Genomic DNA, 18,060 nt, shown 5'->3' on the forward strand with positions numbered 1-18,060 from the left:
CTAGAATTACCACAGACTGTAGAATAGTGGTTGTCAACATTCCCTAATTCTGTGACCCGTTAATACAGTTCCTCATGTTGTGGCGACCTCCAACTATTAACAACTATTAAATAAATTTATTGGTTTTTTTTTTTTTTTTACTAATTTTGCTACTGCTAATGAATTGAATGTAAGTATTTTTGGAGATAGAGTTTTGCCAAAGGGGTTGCAATCCATATGTTGAGAACCACTGATATAGAGTGTCACCTAATCATGTTAAGGTCAGCCTTCAGCTGGGTGCTGATGAACTGATTTTAAGGTGGTATCTGACATTGCTGTTCAAGTAGTATTTATTGACTGCCACTGATCAAAGTCACTATGAAGATAAGATCCATCCTTACCACCCTTGGACTTCTCATCAGGATACTAAATCCCTTTGGTTTTTCCTGGAAATTTCCTCATTTGAACACTGAACTATACTACGTCTTGGGAAATATCTTAGTTTCCAGCAAACGAGGAGAGTTCCGTCTTTGATTAGTGAGATCTGGGTGTTTAGAAATTGTGTGGATATGCAAACATCAGAAAAGTCTAAATAAACCCAAAGTAGGACTTCCTTATCTAGTGTTGATTGGGACCTTAAAGGAGAGGAGGTTTGCAGAAGGGTAGCTAATCTCACCGATACAGCCTGATATTAAGACAAATGAGGGAACCCTTCCCCCAAGTCACTTGACATATAGCTGGGAGGTTTAACATTAGTGAGTTCATCATCTCCCTTCTAAGACCACTGACATCTAAAAGATACTTCAAAGGGAGAAATGTTTGGTCACAATTCTCTGTCTAACATGAGCTTGTCTAAGAACACAGATGTATTTCTTAAGATGATACTGATTGGGACATTTACCAAGGGGGACCAAAGGATAAAAGAAGCTACTGTTTCTGTTGCCCGCACTGACTCATCAGGGCACAACACTCAGGGTTGACTCAAAAACAACAGAGCCAAGAAGCCAAGGTCTAAATCCTAAACTCATACTTAAACCTGACATCCAAACAAAATGGAGAAGACCTTGCTGCACCATAGGCCAGCACTGACTTTAAACCCCTAGGCTAACAGGCACTAAAAACCCCAACAACGCTGACCTACAATGAAAGTACAAAAAAACTTCTTTCCTTCAGTCTGACTGTGGTGTCCATCTTAACCAAGCAGAATTAATTCACAGCCCAGGCGCTCCACAAGCTGATGTTTATTTATAATATACAATATTCCCATAAGCACACATGTTCCAAATGGAAGGGTGCATTTTGATAATGCCTGTTTCTTCATTAAGATTTCATCATCCACCTACATTAAGAAGCCTGGCCCTACACTTTGTTACTTCTGCTTTCACCTTGTGTATTCCTGCTTTATTTGCTTAATCTCAAGTTCCTGGCTTCCCAGGCACTCAAATTTGAAACAAGCGAAGTTCATGCATTAGTGTATCCTGAGCATGCATGATTTATGAATGGTAAGGTACTTGGCACAATTTAATGGTATAACAGAGACTTTGTTTTAAACATTAAAATGAAAGTTAAGAGTAGCAACAATGGGTGGGATATCAGAACACGGAGTGCACAGAGGGACAAGGGTCACTAGTTTTTGGTTGTCCTTTAGTGTGTACATTGACATTTTAACTAATTTGATAAGTCAAATAAACACCGACCACTTAACCAATTTAAAAGTAATTTGAATTGTTATTCTGAGGACTTACCCAGTCAAACCTTCACTCTGTAAAACAAAATAACTGCTTACATTTACATAAATAAAAAAGTCAAACTGCTTTGCACAGAGTAGATAGTTGGGGTTTTATTTTTGTTGTTGGTTCGGTTTGGTAGTAGACATTATATTCTTATTTAGAACGTTTTTCACCATAATTACTTTTTTCTTTGATGAATAGTTTGGAAATCAACCAATGTTATCAAACTTTTAGAAAAATTAAACTTTTCAAAATAGAGATAACAGCTTCTCCCAATAAAATTATAATCTGCCTTCTACCAAAAGGCTCAAATAATATACTTTGTTTAATGCTTATATCTAAAGCCTATTTAGTGGCAAAATAATCATTAAATTAATCATCAAATCACACTTTGTATTTGTAGCATCCAAAGCACTCACACAGATGTAAATAACATCCAACCTTTCCTTGCTTGTGGGCAAATTGAAGACCTTGTCATATTATTACTATGTCTGCAAATCACAAGGCAGTGATCTCACATTTAAATGATGGCGTGTCCACAATGGTTGTGCTTCTATAAGTGCTGCCAGAGGGTATGAAAGGCTTTGGTGTTCATGAGGGGAATTGCAGGTTGATAAAACCATGGATTGAGCAAGCTCATAAACAACTGGAAATGCAACTTTCTAGAGAAGCCTTTCATGTCCTTCATGGTAAAAGCAACCCTAAATCACATTCCCCACTCAGTGTGCACTTTTTGTCCATTTCAAAAAACTCAGCCCATGAGTAGAACATCCCCCAGCATCTGGGCATGATGGTTACCTTGTAAATTTTGCAATGGCAGAGTCATAATGCCTCCAGCTGCAGCTGCCGCTACCAGCCCTTGGATGTTTGTGAGATTCGCGGTGGGCAGTGTGAGGACCAGGCCTTGCTGACCACCTAGCTGTCCCGCCATGTTGAAGGGGATGAGGATAGGCTGATTGAGGGCTGGGGGGCCTCCTGGCATCACCCCGGCCACAGCAGAGGCTAACTGCTGTGCCGTTAGAAGAGGCTGCAAAACAAGAGAAACCTGACTCAGTTTCTATCAGAAAGACATGGCCTTTCAGAGAGCAATCCCTCCATTATATCAGGTCAGACAGAAAGTTTCTGAAGAAGTGGCAAAGAAGGGTACTCCATCTGAGGAGAAAGGAAGAGTGTAAGGAAGAAATTACATTTTGACATTATGTTTCACTTATTTCTTTGAAAATTTTCAATTTTTTAAAAATCTCTGTGGATCTTAAATACCTTTTGAAGAAATACTGTACCTTTACACATTGCAAATTGAATTGAAGTTTCATTGGATCCTGATTTTCATATATTTAAAGCATTCAGTTTATTTATTATACATTGTCCCAGAAAGAAGTCACTGATATTGGTAGGGTTTTTATTATATTTTTGGTTCAAAAAAAGGTAACACACACACCGTTTTTAAGTATTACATTAACAAAAACAGTGTAAAAGATTTTCTTGATGCCTTTATTCATGCCTGTGGTTTGAGGGCATGAATGTTAGCATAATCTTTTTGGAAAGCAATTTGGAAATACATACATATCAATAGTGGTAAATAATGCATCCCAGTTTGACTCAGAATATACTGCTAGGATATAACTTCACGATAAAATTCAAAGAGAAAAGAGATAAATGCAGGAAATTATGCAGTATGCCCTAAATCACATAAATGTTGAAGCAATTCATGTTATAGTGTCATCTGATGACATATAGAAAGTTATCAATATGGATCATTTAGGTACCTATTTAGGAATGTTAAAAAGAGTGTTTCCCGGGGCGGGGGTGGGTGGCGGTGTTAGAGAGATGGCTTAGTGGTTAAGAGCACTCACTGCTTTTCCAAAGGTCCTGAGTTCAATTCCCAGCACCTTACAAGTGTCTGATGATATCTGTTGGTGTTCAGATGTACATGCAGAAAAGTACACACACACACACACACACTCCTGATATGAAAATAAAGAAGATAGTAAATAAGTGGTTGCTATTAAAGTGGCATATATATATGTATATATATGCTCTACATACATATATATGTATAATTTCAACTTCTAAAATGTAACAGAATTAAAATACTTATACTTTAAGATCAAATACTAAAAAGTTCCTTCTGTTAATTCTTTCATACTCTTCCCCTATTAAGATGTTACTATAGAAACCCATGTGTATGTCCACTCTTGATTGAATGGTCATGGTTTGGTGTGAAAGGCAGCAGTAGAACACAATGCTTGTTTGATTGCTGGGCTAGGATCATCATTGCAGGAACATACTAAGATTTTGGTTCTGGATGGCTACATGACAGCAAAGATCATGTGACCTTATAGGCCTCAAGGCAGTTCATTCTCTACATTCTTGCAGAAGCTGGGGAGTAAAATATAATCCCACATCTTATCTCTATAGGATTCAAAATGAAACTTTATGTAGAATTGACTTTCCTTTTGCTGGAACATATGAAAGGTATTTAAATATGGGCACAAAACAATGCCAGATTGTAATCACCGGGCTCTATTGTGATGCTATAATTATCCTACCAATGGGACTAAGAGAGTTTTATAGATATGGATAGTGCATGCAGAGGTCAAGTTAAGACCAGATAGTCTGTTTAGAGTCATCATCTTTACCCTCCTTCTCCAATGCCAGGAGCAGATTCCTAGACATAGGCCTTCTGAATTTAAAGAATGATGCTAAGGGTGGGTATATCCTCTGGCTGCCCTTCTAGAGGCCCCTCCAGATCCTTGCAAAGGAGTTCTGGGCTCTCAATGGATTTGTTTACTTTACTAAATCCACACCAATAACTTTGCCTCTCCCTTTATAAAACACAGTGACTCTAAAGAACAAATCATCAGACCTGGGGAAGAATAATGAAATTACAGCCTGACCCCAAGGTTCCTAGTAAGGTAACCAGCCAATCGATATGATGCTTCAAGGGAAGATATGTAGTAACTCTCAGATTGTACACAGATTTGGAGGCTTGGCATGCAAAATTTTAAGATTGGATTTTGGGCTGAAGATAGGGTATGGCTGCTCCTGCTTGTCACAAAGTCATGCTTCTTCACTGCCTGAGTGTGTCATTCTACTTAGAATTAGAATACTGAAACATGTTAGGACTCCTGTGCACACACATAGGCAGAAGCACAAACACATGAACATGTGAGGGAAGAAAAATGATGTTATGAGAGTCTGACACAAAGAAACCAATGGCTCATGTTGTATAGGCTCTCTCTAGGTCTGTCGTCCAGTAGGCATTACCCATTCTTTATGTCTATCAATGTGAAGTTGTCTGACCTCTGAGGTGGATGATGGGATCTGAGGCCACTGACAGATTTCATCGTGACTAGAGTAAGAGTATCAACTCTGATCGAAGCTTTACACTTGGGCAAGTGCTCCTTGTATTGGAAGTGGTTAATTCCAGGAACAGCAATGGCAGCAATGGGGAGGGAAATGTCCTTATATTTCTCTCCATAAAAGCAAGATGAAGTCTGAAAGTTTCACAGTAGATGGCAGAGGTTAAAGAAAGCCCAGCCTTTTATAATTGTGTTCTACATCTCCATATAACCCACGCCAGGCTGCAAAAAAACAAATATTGGACTTTAAAAAATAATGAATGTATTTCTTTATTAATGCAAGAGCTATGTGTGATGTACAGTACTGTCAAACCCAATAAGCTGAACTAGCATTAAAATTGCATTAACTTTTTTATATTAAATCACATCTTGTATTTCAAAAATGGCTATAGTAAGGTTGAAATAACTTAATTTTCTTCACACTCCAGTCATTAAAGTTTTACTTTCCAGAAAACTGCATGGTAACCCACAGCCTAGATGTAGAAGGTTTTAAGGGAAGAAAAAATTTCCACATGATTAAAAACCAACCTTTCCTTTAAGAAGAGACTTTTGCAAACACAATATTTTCTTGAGAGTACTTAATAAATAATGTAGTCATATAGCTTCCCAAACAAAAATTTATCACCATCTTTGCCCTGTTGGAGTTAATTGGATTTAACTCATTATTATTTATTTGGTTATTTATATGGTAAAACCATCTTAAATGCAGCCTAATGCAAACCAACTGAGAGATACTGACCTGTGGCCCAACTGGAAAGGAGGGATGGGTCTGACTGGCCTGGTGCTGGTCAGGAGTTCCTGGTTCTGGTAGGACTGTGTTTCCTCTGGCCCCTAGAATTAAAGTGAGAACAGTTCCCTTAGTATCTAGTCCAGCCTGGGAACAACATATTTCTGTGATATCTTAAGTCAGACACGAAGAAATAGATGCTCGTGAAAGAGTAGTACTTCAGTAGTTTTCAAATCGCTTGACAATGGCAAAAAAATGATGCTATGGTACATTCAGGATGACCAAAGTCAACAGGAGATAGAAAGTACAGACAGTAGAAAAATACTGCCATATAGATACATGTATATACCAAAGATATATATATATAAAATAAGCCAAATATATACCAAAATATTTAACATTAGACATCAGTTTGGGTGGCACACTCCAGTTTAATGTGTGTATGTGCACATGCATTTATGCATGTGTGTGAAACCGTCTGTTATGCGGAGGTGAGTAATATTGTCCAAAGCCTTATTACAATCTCTGGCGTGACCGTTTCGTTCAGATTGTTCCTTGATAGGAATTCCTCTCTTTACTCTGTACCCTTGAGCTATCTCTTCATGTTGGCTTTGGGTAGACTCATAAGAATACCTTCCCTAAAACCACAGTCCTTTTCAGTGTCCTCTCACCCATCACAATATTCTAGAAGAAATACAGGTTCCCTTAGGCAAATGTTCTGGGCACAGAGAAGAAGAGATATTTCACCATCAATTCACAGAGACCCATCTCTGTAGGCACTAAGCACACCATATTCCTGAGCTGAGATCCTGTTGGATTTCTAGCACCCTCACAGCCTTTGGGTATTGTCCGCATGCTTGTGTACTTTGTTTCAGGACAAACCACAGTGGTTAAGATAATGGTTGCAGCAATAAATACTTTAAAAAAATAAACCACACTGCAAGCCATTTCTGAAGTGGCCCTATTGAGAGCTTCTGTTTTCTTGGAGTTTTCTAATGGAGTGGTTGAAGTCCAGTTCCTAGCAAACCTGAACAAGATCCACTTTACTGGTGTTTGCCCTATGAATAGCAAGTGGAAGAGATTTCAACCTCTGTTTACTGGCATGCTGTGGCCAACCAATGAAAAAAGATATGATGCTGCCATGCTTATAAATTTTAAAGAAGGTATTATTGGCTCATTTAAAACAAATTCTTCTATATAGTCTCCAAAGGGACAGACTTATAAATAATGGAAATGTGGAAAAAATACTTCAGCACATTAAGCTACAAATAAAATTGACTGCTACATATTATTCAATTGACTTCTATCTCCACAGTGATGTGTCAATCATAACAGCATTTTATAATAGGATTAAGCAATAAATGTGCAAAGCCATTATACAGAAATTTGAAAATCTGATTAATTTGTAATTTTTTTGTGCAGAAAGTCAGGAAAGGACATTGCTTGGGGAGTACTTACAAGCATTCTATCGAAATTTCTAAATTGATTTGGAGCAAACTAATAAAAAACATAGACTTGCTGACATTTTATAAACTGAATTCTGTCAAGATATGTTTGGCACTATAATGATCACTGTCATTTAATAACAACCTATTAGAAGATACCAACAATCCTCATATATGCAAAAGAGCTTTCTTCTAAATTTTTTATATGTGGTTTATTAATTATGTTTGAAAGCCAGGACATGTTAAGCTAGACAGTGGTTTGTGTAATATAAATCTCCATTCAGCCCCCAAATAGTGCTTTGGGTCAAATATTATGATTAGGCTAATTTGCAAATGGCTAAATGTTTACTGCTTAGAAAAACATGGCTGCTTCCTCATGTTCATCAGGCCTAGGCTTTTATACCAAACTCTGAAACGAAAGTTCTACAACATGCAGAGAAGTAGAAAAGTGTTTTAAAACAATTAAATATACAAATGCTATTAAAATTTTTTATAGTAAGACAGGACCCTTTGTATCCTATTTTCTTCATGTGTTCAGAACTCATTTCTTCCTCTGTTCTCAACAGATCCCACTGCAGTGTTGAGGGCTGGTCCCATCTAGGCACTATGCTAACACAAGTGTATGTTTGTTTTGTATACCGCTATACAGATTACATTTACTTATATTTATTTTTCAGTACTTTAAAACCCTAACTGGTACCTAGCAGCTTGTTCTGGGAATGGCTATTCTCAAAAACTGTGTTAAACACAGTCTGGGGCAATTCCACACAATTTCATGTGTAAAATGACGTCTTTCACAGGTTCTAGAGAAGATTATATATGCTTTTCTGCCTGGACCAAGAAGTGTTTCTTCTTAATGTGCATCTCCATTTTTCCCAAACACATACATCACTCTTAACCTTGTGGGGTGATAAATTAATCTGTGGAAGGGAGTTTGTATACAGAGGCCTTCCTGTAGAGCCAGAGAGGAATCCTGCAATCAGAATGGGTAAAAAGCATTGGCTAAAGTTTTAGTGATTTGAAGCAACACTTACTGTATGATAGCAGGGAATTTGGGGTTAGGTATTTTCGTGGCACATCAAGGAAACATAAACATGGATTGAGCAGGTATTCTGTTGAGGCTTGGTTTGTTGCCACATATTGCAATGCTAAGGGTGGGTTGGGGTGGGATGGGACCCAGACCTGGTTATCCCTGATGAGAGAGTCCACAGGTAGACTCAAATGAGGCTATGTGACCTTGCCCCAAGTTATCTCTGATTGGTCAATAAACATGCCCATGAATAAGTACAGCCTATAGCTGGGCGGAATTGAGATAGTCAAGGCTTGGTGTTCCCAGTCTTGGGGTGAGAGGAGACCACAAGGAGAAAGAGAAGAAGGTAGACAGAGGAGAAAATCACCATGGGTTAGGAGTCAAGGAATCATGGCCCTAATGACTGGCTATTTGGAGTTAAGAGCAGCCCAGATGAACATAGTTAGTAATAACCCAGGGTTATTGATAGGAAAATAGATTTTAATAGCATAGAGGATAGATATCCGCCCAGCTATAGTAGTGACTGGGGCTTATTGTAAATAATAAAAGTTCTGTGTCTTTTATCTGGGAACTGAATAATCAAACTTGGGGTAGAAGACTTGGATTGAGATTCAATATTTTCAACAATGTGGATCTTGACCAGGAAGCCTAAGAAACACAGTAAACCACTGGAGATCAGAGGTCCCAAGGCAGCCCTCTGTAGTGAATGGCTCATGCTTTAAAACTTTTTTTATTTTAATTTAGCAAGTAGTAAATGTTAAAAACAATGTTTTTTCCTAAAACCACAATATGCTTTGATTATATTCATCCCACTTCATTTCTCTTCTACTCCATTCTCTACTCCATCCTCTTTGCTAGTTGTCCTCTTTGGCTGTGAGGACAATTAGCATTCCATTCACACTTGGTGACTATTCAGTCAATCTGAATAGAGATTCAGCTTAAGATACATGTTACCTTCACAGGACAAAGGGCCTCTCCTCCTACTGATGCCTGACAAAGCCATCCTCTGCTACATATGTGGCTGGAGCCATGGGTGGCTCCATTATACTCTTTGGTTGGTGGTTTAGTCCCTGGGAACACTGGGGGGTCTGGTTGGATGATACACCCTCACAGAAGTAGGGGGAAGGAGATTAGGATAGGGGGTTTCTGGAGGGGAAAGTGCAAAGGGGCATAACATTTAATATGTAAATAAAGAAAATATCCAATAAAAGAAAAGAACAAAAAGATACATGTTGCCATCCACTTGATGACTTACTACTGTTTAGCATAAAACTTGGGACTATCTTTCAGTTATTAGCTAACTGACAAGTTCTGTCTCAATCCCCAATGACATCTATGCATGGATCTAGAATGTCCTTACAGCCTATGTTAAAAGTCTTGTTGTCAGCCTGTGACACAATGAGGAAGTGGTTGAACATTTATGAAGGGTGGGCAAGCAGAAGGAAGCCGAACCATTTCAGGAATGCCCTTGCAAAGGATGGTGGGATGCTGGTGTCTTCCTTATGCTCTCTTTGTTTTCTGGCCACCATAATTTTGGTATTCGTGGGGGTCTTGCCTATGATAGGCTGCTTTGCTGAGGTTCCCAAACAAAGGAGCAAACTGGTCATTGGCTGAAACCTCCAAAACAATAAGCCAAAATGAATCTTCCCTATTGGGCACTTGGCCACAGTAACAAAAACCTGCCTGGACCAGATAGAGGACGCAGTTTGGTATAAAGATTAAAGGCAAGGCTTCTTACAGTTTAAACGTAGCCGGGTTGAACTTTTGAGCTTCCCCTCATTAGGAGTGTTACTTGGAATTGTTTTCCAGTTACTTATTCATCAGCTTTCTCTTAGGAAAGTCAGGGGTGGTGACAGAACTTCCTTCACAGATTGGCTGCTGCGAGTGCCATGTAGACAACAACCATGTAAATGCCCTGAAATCCTGCAAACTTGCTATGTAAATGCTAAGCTGCCGCCTGTAATACCTTAACAAAGTTTGTGTTTAAGGTATTTCATATTAGTTAATTTGTTTATAATGTTCAACCACCAAAGTCAACTAATACATATTCCAATCTCTATGTGTACAGACCTTGGAAATATCTTATACACAAGCTAATGGTATCTGTGAACTATAAAATTCATGTTTGGAATGGAACTCAGTAGTTGGGTCTCTCAGAGCTCACAAAATGTGATGTTTACACATAGTCTTCCCTCAGTATTGAGAGAGTTGTTTCACAGACTCTCTAGATACCCAAACCAGAGGATATTCAAATCTCCTATCTAAATCTGCATAATGTTTACATATAACCTCTACGCATTCTCTCATTCACTTAAATCACCCCAGACTACTCATAATGTTGATGCAATGAGCATGCTGTGTAAATTTTATGCTATTTTGTTTAAGGAGTTATGACAAGAAAAAAGTCTATATATGTTTAAGTGTTTCCCAAACAGTTTCAATCTACAGTTGGCATTTTTCAAATCTGTAGATGAGATGCTGATGATACGGGGATCTCGCTATTGGCTGTTAGTCCAGAGTAATACACAGACAGTGTGATACCAAGAGTCTAGCAGGTAGCTTCTAAGTTCTCCCACAGATTATAGCTCACACAAGTGTCCCCCATCCCAAGTCTGTAAATCGTTATTGGAGCTTCTTAAAGCATTTCATAGCCCAGAGAAAGCTAGGGACAGAGAGCAGAAGAGGGTATTTGTATGGCATTTCTTAAACTCCATAAGGGTTAAAGATGGTGTGGATAATGGTAGCTTCACTGATAGCCAGGAGAGTTTATGTTTCCTTTCCTCTGGGGACAACACGTGACTTGTAATACCAAATACCACCCGTGTGACTTATGCCACTGGTATCACCACACGCACTTGCATAATCACAGAACGCTGGCCTCAAGTGCAGGCATTGGGCCATCACCAGGGTGACACCCATCCTGCCTTCCTAGTTTCCTCACTCTGGGTGTTCTCTTATCATAATCAGATTGAGATTTCCATCTCGGAAAGAGAAAAAAAATCAATTGCAGATACACATTCTGTAATTGCAAACTATTTGCAGATCACCATGAAGTGTAAACCAAGTGTTAAAGTGTCAGTATGGGATTTTAAATTAAGGACCTTTGTCAGGGGCCCCTCTTTCTTTTCTTCTCCATCTTTATTAAATTGGTTATTTCTTATTTACATTTCAATTGTTATTACCTTTCCCCGTTTCCAGGACAACATTCCCCAACCCCTCCCCCTCTCCTATATGGATGTTCCCCTCCCCATCCTCCCCCCATTACTGCCCTCCCCCCAAGAATCCTGTTCAGGATCAAGGACTTCCCCTTCATTCTTAACTCCACATTTCCTGCTGAACCTCAAATCTGAGGCCCACAGTGCTGCCTGTCTCTGTTTGCATGATAAAGAAGGAGGCAGAAGAGAAGGAGGAGGAGGAGGGGGAGGAGGAAGGGGAGGAGGAAGAGGAAGGGAGGGGGGCTTTTGGTTGACACAATCCAGCCAGTCTTAGCATCTCCTAGTTACACAGCAGATGTGCACTCTAGTATAAATTTGAATTTGCCTCCCTTTGTAGACTAGTCTGTTCCACACAAGTTAAGATTCAAATATAACTGCTTTCATTCTCCAAGGGGGACCTCATTTTCGGAGTCTCACCACACCATTTTGTAAAGAGGATGTTAATGCATGAAGGAGAAAAACCCCACATTCAGGATTTACAGTCCTCTCCTCAGCCTGCAGATGAACCCCAGCTAAGCAGGGCAGAAGGCCCCTCTAAATTAAACATGCCTTTTTTCAATTTCTTTAAGATTACTTGGTGCCAGAGAGGGAGTGGAAGTGTTGGAAGTGTCCTTTAAAAAAAAACAAACCCTCTGCGGAGCCACCTGCACTGTTGGCCACCTTTTATTGTTGGTCTGGACCTCTTTGTGACGCTGCACACACATGTGCTTATGCTCAGAGCTCTGCAGTCTGCTGGTGGAATTTGAGACTCTAAAGTAATCAGGCTAACTCTATAAAGAGCACCTTAAACCCCACATTCATTAATCCACATGGATTTGTGTGCTTTTGCAAATTGTGTTGTCAGGTACCTATAATGTCACCTACTGGTGCTCAGAGACTAGAGAATATCTGATGACGTTAATGTGGAAAATGTATTTCCTTTTATTGGCAGTGAGTCACACAGCCTCTGGAGAGAGAGTCTGAGCTTTCCGTAAGTGAAGGGTCTAGGTTCACAGTGGTACTGAGTAATGACCTTTATTTTCAGGCTGTATGTTCACATGAAAGTCAAAGGGAGGCTTGGGATATTGAGATAAAGCACAAAATACTCCCTACAGATCCATTATTTGGTCTTGGTTAGCAGATGATGATTTTGTAATATTGACCAAAATCATTCACTGATCCATTCATTTTTATATGTAGTTTTAGTTTATGTACTTTACAGAGATTTTAAAAATTTCCCCTCAGAATTCATCAAATCTCCCTTAAGTCTTTCTCCAACATTTTTTAATCATTTGTTTTCATATCCATCTAATAAAAGTAGAAACCAGTTCCTTTCATGGCCAGACCAATTGAGGTTTCAGTGCCAGTAAATGCCTGTTGAAGAATCGTGCAAAGAGAACTGTCCAGCATTAACATAATTTCATGACATGCTTCTAACTGATAAAGAGCTGTGAGGTAGGCAAGGCCCCTTGAGTGCTGCTGTCTCCTCCCAGGTAATGACTGTCATCTCTTGATATTGGTCAGGTCAACTCTGGGCTGTTGCGTAGATACGCGATACACATATGCGAATGTCTGTATACATTTTGGTATTTAAAACTCTGGAGTGAGCTGTTATTCTTAAGAGGATGGAACCGTTTAATCACAGATTCCTAAGCCACTTGGAAATGGTTTAATTTCTAAAAGGTCTTTTACATCCAGAAAACCTCGCTCCTACAACACCTCTCTCCAATGAATTGTTCAGGGCCACCCTGAGGTACTGCAGGGAGTGGTTCCTCTTGTCTGGTGGAACTCTGGTGGTATATGGATGAGGTAGATCTTATGCATCCAGTGGCTTTATGTTCATCTGTGGAGATTTGTATCATGATTCATCAATGCCCAACTCTATGTAAGTGTCAGCTTCACATGGTGTGTTACTGAGTGGAAATAAATATTCTAGCCTGGGGCTGGGAAATCAGTTTCCTTTTTCTCTGACCCACCACTGCAACCTACCACAAAATAGATTCAAAGTTTGCAACCTCTCATGGCATGCACTGGCTTTCTGGATCAATGGTAGGTAGATTAACAGGATGAGAAATGTTTAACTTTGCCATTTGAGCCCATGTCCTTTAAGAAGAGCAGAAGGAAGAAAGAAAATGCCACCATGGCGGGGACAGAGAAGAGGTCTGGAGGCCACGACTTTCCTCTCTCTCCACACCTGCTCTGATGTATAAGTGGAGTTTACTAATAAAACACAAATCAAGGAGCCTAAGAAGATTCCACCCAGCTAGCCTCAAAGCCTCCACCCCCTCAGCTGCTAAGCCATTTGGAGTTCCTTGTTCTTCATCAAGTCTTCCTCATAAAGCATCTTCAGTTTTCAAAAGTTGCACACAAACTTATCCTTGCTTCAGGGAACCCCCTTTTTAACCCGTGTTCTAGTCTATTAAATAAATTCTGAAATGGAGAGGCTGAGGACAGAGGGGAGCAGGAGAGAGGGGTATTCTTTCTTGGCTATAGTACTGTGGTGTTCAAGTGGGAGGGTTAGACACGGTTCAGTGTTCCATCTTCCTGTCTCTTTCAGGAACATTCTGCTTTGAACTAACAGTATACCCTTTTTGTCTTACAGAGCTACCCCAATGAAGTTCTCACTATGAGATTTTAATCAGGGTTCAGGTTGTCGAATGTTAACCTAGTCTCACATGGATACCTGGAAACTGAAGGCAGGAAAGCACATGAGGCCCACTAGGGTTAGCTATATGATGATGACGAGTCTAATCTCCTGCTGCAGCCTGACGTTACTATGGATACTATGGTGCTCCGGTCATTCCTGTCTTCTCAGAGTCTCCGACACTGCCTAAGGTCTGATATGTGCATAGCCTTTCAGTGGCAAGGAAGAATTGATAAGACATGCAGAATAGAAGTTAGACATGAGCCATGATGGAATGCCTCATTCCTTCATTTGGAAATGCTGGGTGTGGTTACTTCTGATAATGATGTGGTAGAAGAGCTCAGAGACCTCTAACAAAGAGCGTGTGGCTCTCAATCCAGTGTCTGCATCTGTGACCTCCATGGGCAGGTAGCCCAGCAGTCACAGACCAGTCACTTTCCTCAATTTGGAATTTCACAGGACAGTCAAATGAAAGAACATCAATAATGATTCTGTGTTCTATTTTTTTCTTGTATTTGGTTGCATATCCAAGCATCCACTCATCTCTAACCTAAAGGGTAGCTGCACTCTCAGGATCTTTGTGGGTAAGGCCCGACTCCATGGCCAGCAGCATCAGTGTCAGCTGTGACTCATGAGAAAGGCTTACTTCTGTTTCCCAAATCCCAGACCTGGGGCCCCTTGTTAGTCAGATCAATATTTGGAAAAGTCCTCAGACAATGTTTACACACAGCACAAAAGACAGAAAACACTGGGTTTGAGTTTAAAGCTCTGGCCTTCCCTCACTTCATCCCTTTTGATATGTACCAACATCTCTCCCCACTTCCCTAGTTTTTCTTTTTTTATGAGTGGTATTGATATCTTTGATAGACTTTCAAATTTTATGCATAGGAGTCTGAGGGGTGAGAGACAGATGAAGAATACTTAGGAGGAGGGTTCTGAAGAATTGTCCTAATCAGAGCCACGCTGGTCTTGAGCCCAATACAACCCACAGGAGGCACCCAGCCAAGGGTTTGAGCAGGAGGAAATGTCCCACGTTCTTAAAGGAAAGCATACTTATTCTTTACAAATCAACAGAACCAATGCCAAACCTAGCCTGATATCACAGCTATGGGATTTATAACAAATTTTCTGACTACTTTCTCCCCTGTATCCATATTTTATCTTTCCATTTGTGAGAATTTGTGAAGAGTCTGGCTTACACATTTCAGCTATTTTCTCTCTGAATGCCACATTCCCTACGAAAGTAGCCAGAGTGCCACTTTAAAAGAAAAAAGGAGAATAAAAATTTAAAAACCCTTAAAGAGGAAATAAACTGCATTTCTGCTCAGATGCTCCTGAAGGGTAGCATTTGCAGCCAGTCTTGCATGTGGCAAAGGACTGGTGAAAGTAGGGGCATTTAGGACTCAGCAAAGGACAGGAAGGAACACCCTAGAGAAATCACAGTGCATGAAATTGTAGCATCACACCTAGTTAGCAATCCCATACCATAATGGAGCCTCTCGAACAGCACAACAGAGCACAGCTGGAGGAGAAGACTGCTGCTCAATACACTAGGAATGAAGCACTGAGACTACCAAAGGCAGGGAAGTGAAACACTCCATTCCCAATAATACTGAGCATTTCTCCATTCTGAAAATGCCAGTCCATGCCCTATCAGTAAACTGTTCTTAGATTCTCTTTTTACTCGAGTTAGTTACTTTAAAAAAATCAGCCAAAGAACTAGTCCAATTCAGGTGTCTTCTGACCATTTTTCTCTCCCTTAGTCTATTTATTTCTTAGCATCACTGTAATTGAAAAAGTAGTGATTGCTAAAAGATGTTATTAACTGGAGTGCATTCATAGTGTGTGTCACTAATAGAGTGGGGTCGTATTCTTTATCCTTTTAGCAAAGCATCATTTTATTGTCCTCTTCTTCTGTAGCTTTTGTTCCACTTAAATGAAACAAAGGCTCGGCAGAACTTGTTCAGATTATTTTTATTACTATATTTTCTCTCCATTACAGGAAAAAGCATGATGTGTATCAATTTTCACTCACTATGTTACTATGTTTGGGCATTAATAGCCCCTGTTTATGTTATAGAAAGTCACCAAAATACTCATCATTAATTCTCCTCATAATTTACACACTCTAAGTTAAAGTATTTTAATAGTCCATTTACTGAGTTCACAGTTGTGTTTAGAACTTTAGTGTTGGAATTAGAATAAGAAGTATACCTAAATCTTAAACATAAACAGGGCAATGATAGAAAAATACCCTAATTAAACTATATTTAAAGAAGATGCTATTGATGTAAAACTAATGAATATTGTGTGTTGTAATAGGAAAAGCTACTGTGAAGCCCTGGCACACACCTGACTATAAGCTCATCCTCAAACTGTCCCCTTTAAAGTGTCACACTAAAATGAGTGTGAGGAAGAAACTCTGCAGATATAAGAATAAATAAAATATTTTAGTTCTCATTACTCACTAGATTTCTCGTATCAATAAATTATGACACAGAGAATAGGTGATAGAATAAACTGGAAATTTACATGTAATTTAAACTATTTAAACAGGTTGGTGGAAGATGGCGATCGAATAGGATAAGTCATGTAGAAGAAATGAGTTGACATAGGGGGTCAGGGAAAGAAAGTATGGCTGAGAGTCTGCATAGGACTGAAATTTCCACAGCTGTTTGTCATTCATTCCTCACACCAACACCAAATGATGAAAATTAAAGCCCAGAAAATTTAAGTAACTCAAAACCACAGCTTGTAGTCATTGTTATTGTTGCAGTGTTGTTCTGTTTTGTGCAAAAGGAGGGAGAAGAAGATGAGCTGGGACTCAAGTTAGAATCGAGGCAAGTTTCTTGGCAATTTCAACCAAAAATGTTCAAGACACAAATCTAAATTGCGAGCCAACTTATGAGCATATGTAATGTGGCATGTTTGCCTGCAGCCACCATCACTGTGGGGCTGAACTATGCCATGCTTGCTTTCTAGAGACCCTGAAAAAAGGGAGAACTATTATCTCTGGGCTCAGGAGGAGTTAGAAGCAGGGAAATGTCTGCTTAGATATTTTAAAAATTCCTTAGAAGGTTAAAAAACTCAGCAAAGTGGAAACCCTTATTGGAGATATAATATCATTCCTTCCACTCATTTTAGTGGGGCATATAGCTCTCGACTTTGTGCTTACTGAGTGTTCCGGCATTGTGCTGATTCACCATAGTTATCATGGCTATGCCATTGTGAATTTCCATGAAGTCATTCTGGATCAGTAAGATGGGGTTAATGCCTACTGTGATTTCTAGTCTTCAGCCTTGTTGTCAATGTTCTTTGTATCAATTAAAGAAGACAAGTTGTATTTTGAGGGCCCTAAAATGAGACAAAAGATGTGGATGATCCTCTCTATGCCATTTTGTCTAACAAGAAACATTCAGGGCAAAGAGCATCTTCTGGAGGGTCTCCTTTCAGTCAAGAACAGAGTAGGACTGTGTGGGTCTACATGACATTCTGGCCATCAGGTCATGCTGTTGTAACAGAATCTTTAGGTGAGAAGACCAGACTTTCCAGGCGGTTACTAAATAAATCAATAGAGGAAGCCCAGTGTACCAAGACTTCAGAAAATCATCCATATGACCTGTAACTAGAATCTCCAAATAGACAATGGTGTCATTAAAACCCAGCCTAAAGCTAGACATGGCACACACATGTAATCCTAGTACATAGGATGTTAAGTCCTGTCTATAGAAGAATGTCTACACTTAAGTCAACATTCCTTGGAACTTGTGAAACAGGTTCCCATCCATCTAAAGGTGTCATTTCTTACCTCTGACAGAAGGGATCTATGGGTACCTGTGATGCCTATCAAAGTCAACGTTAGCTAGCCTCTGGCTCTTTCTCCCCCCCAGGTAGCTCAGGTATTCCGTATAAGCATGGTGTGTCAACCCACCACTCTTTGTGGCTATCC

At 39.6% G+C, this 18,060-nt stretch overlaps 1 protein-coding gene across 3 annotated transcripts in view; it reads right to left on the bottom strand.

The window, feature by feature from the left end:
- The window catches only part of Pou6f2 (POU class 6 homeobox 2), a 508,576-nt gene that overhangs the window by 258,308 nt on the left and 232,208 nt on the right, over nt 1-18,060 (bottom strand). For all 3 annotated transcript variants that reach the window (XM_032884805.1, XM_032884807.1, XM_032884806.1), the window contains 2 exons: nt 5,811-5,902; nt 2,508-2,736 (listed from right to left, as the gene is read on the bottom strand). In XM_032884805.1, coding sequence (XP_032740696.1) covers nt 2,508-2,736; nt 5,811-5,902 — 321 coding nt within the window. The remainder of the gene's footprint in view (nt 1-2,507; nt 2,737-5,810; nt 5,903-18,060) is intronic.

Source organism: Rattus rattus, chromosome 14 (genome assembly GCF_011064425.1).
Source record: "Rattus rattus isolate New Zealand chromosome 14, Rrattus_CSIRO_v1, whole genome shotgun sequence".
Lineage (NCBI taxonomy): Eukaryota > Metazoa > Chordata > Mammalia > Rodentia > Muridae > Rattus > Rattus rattus.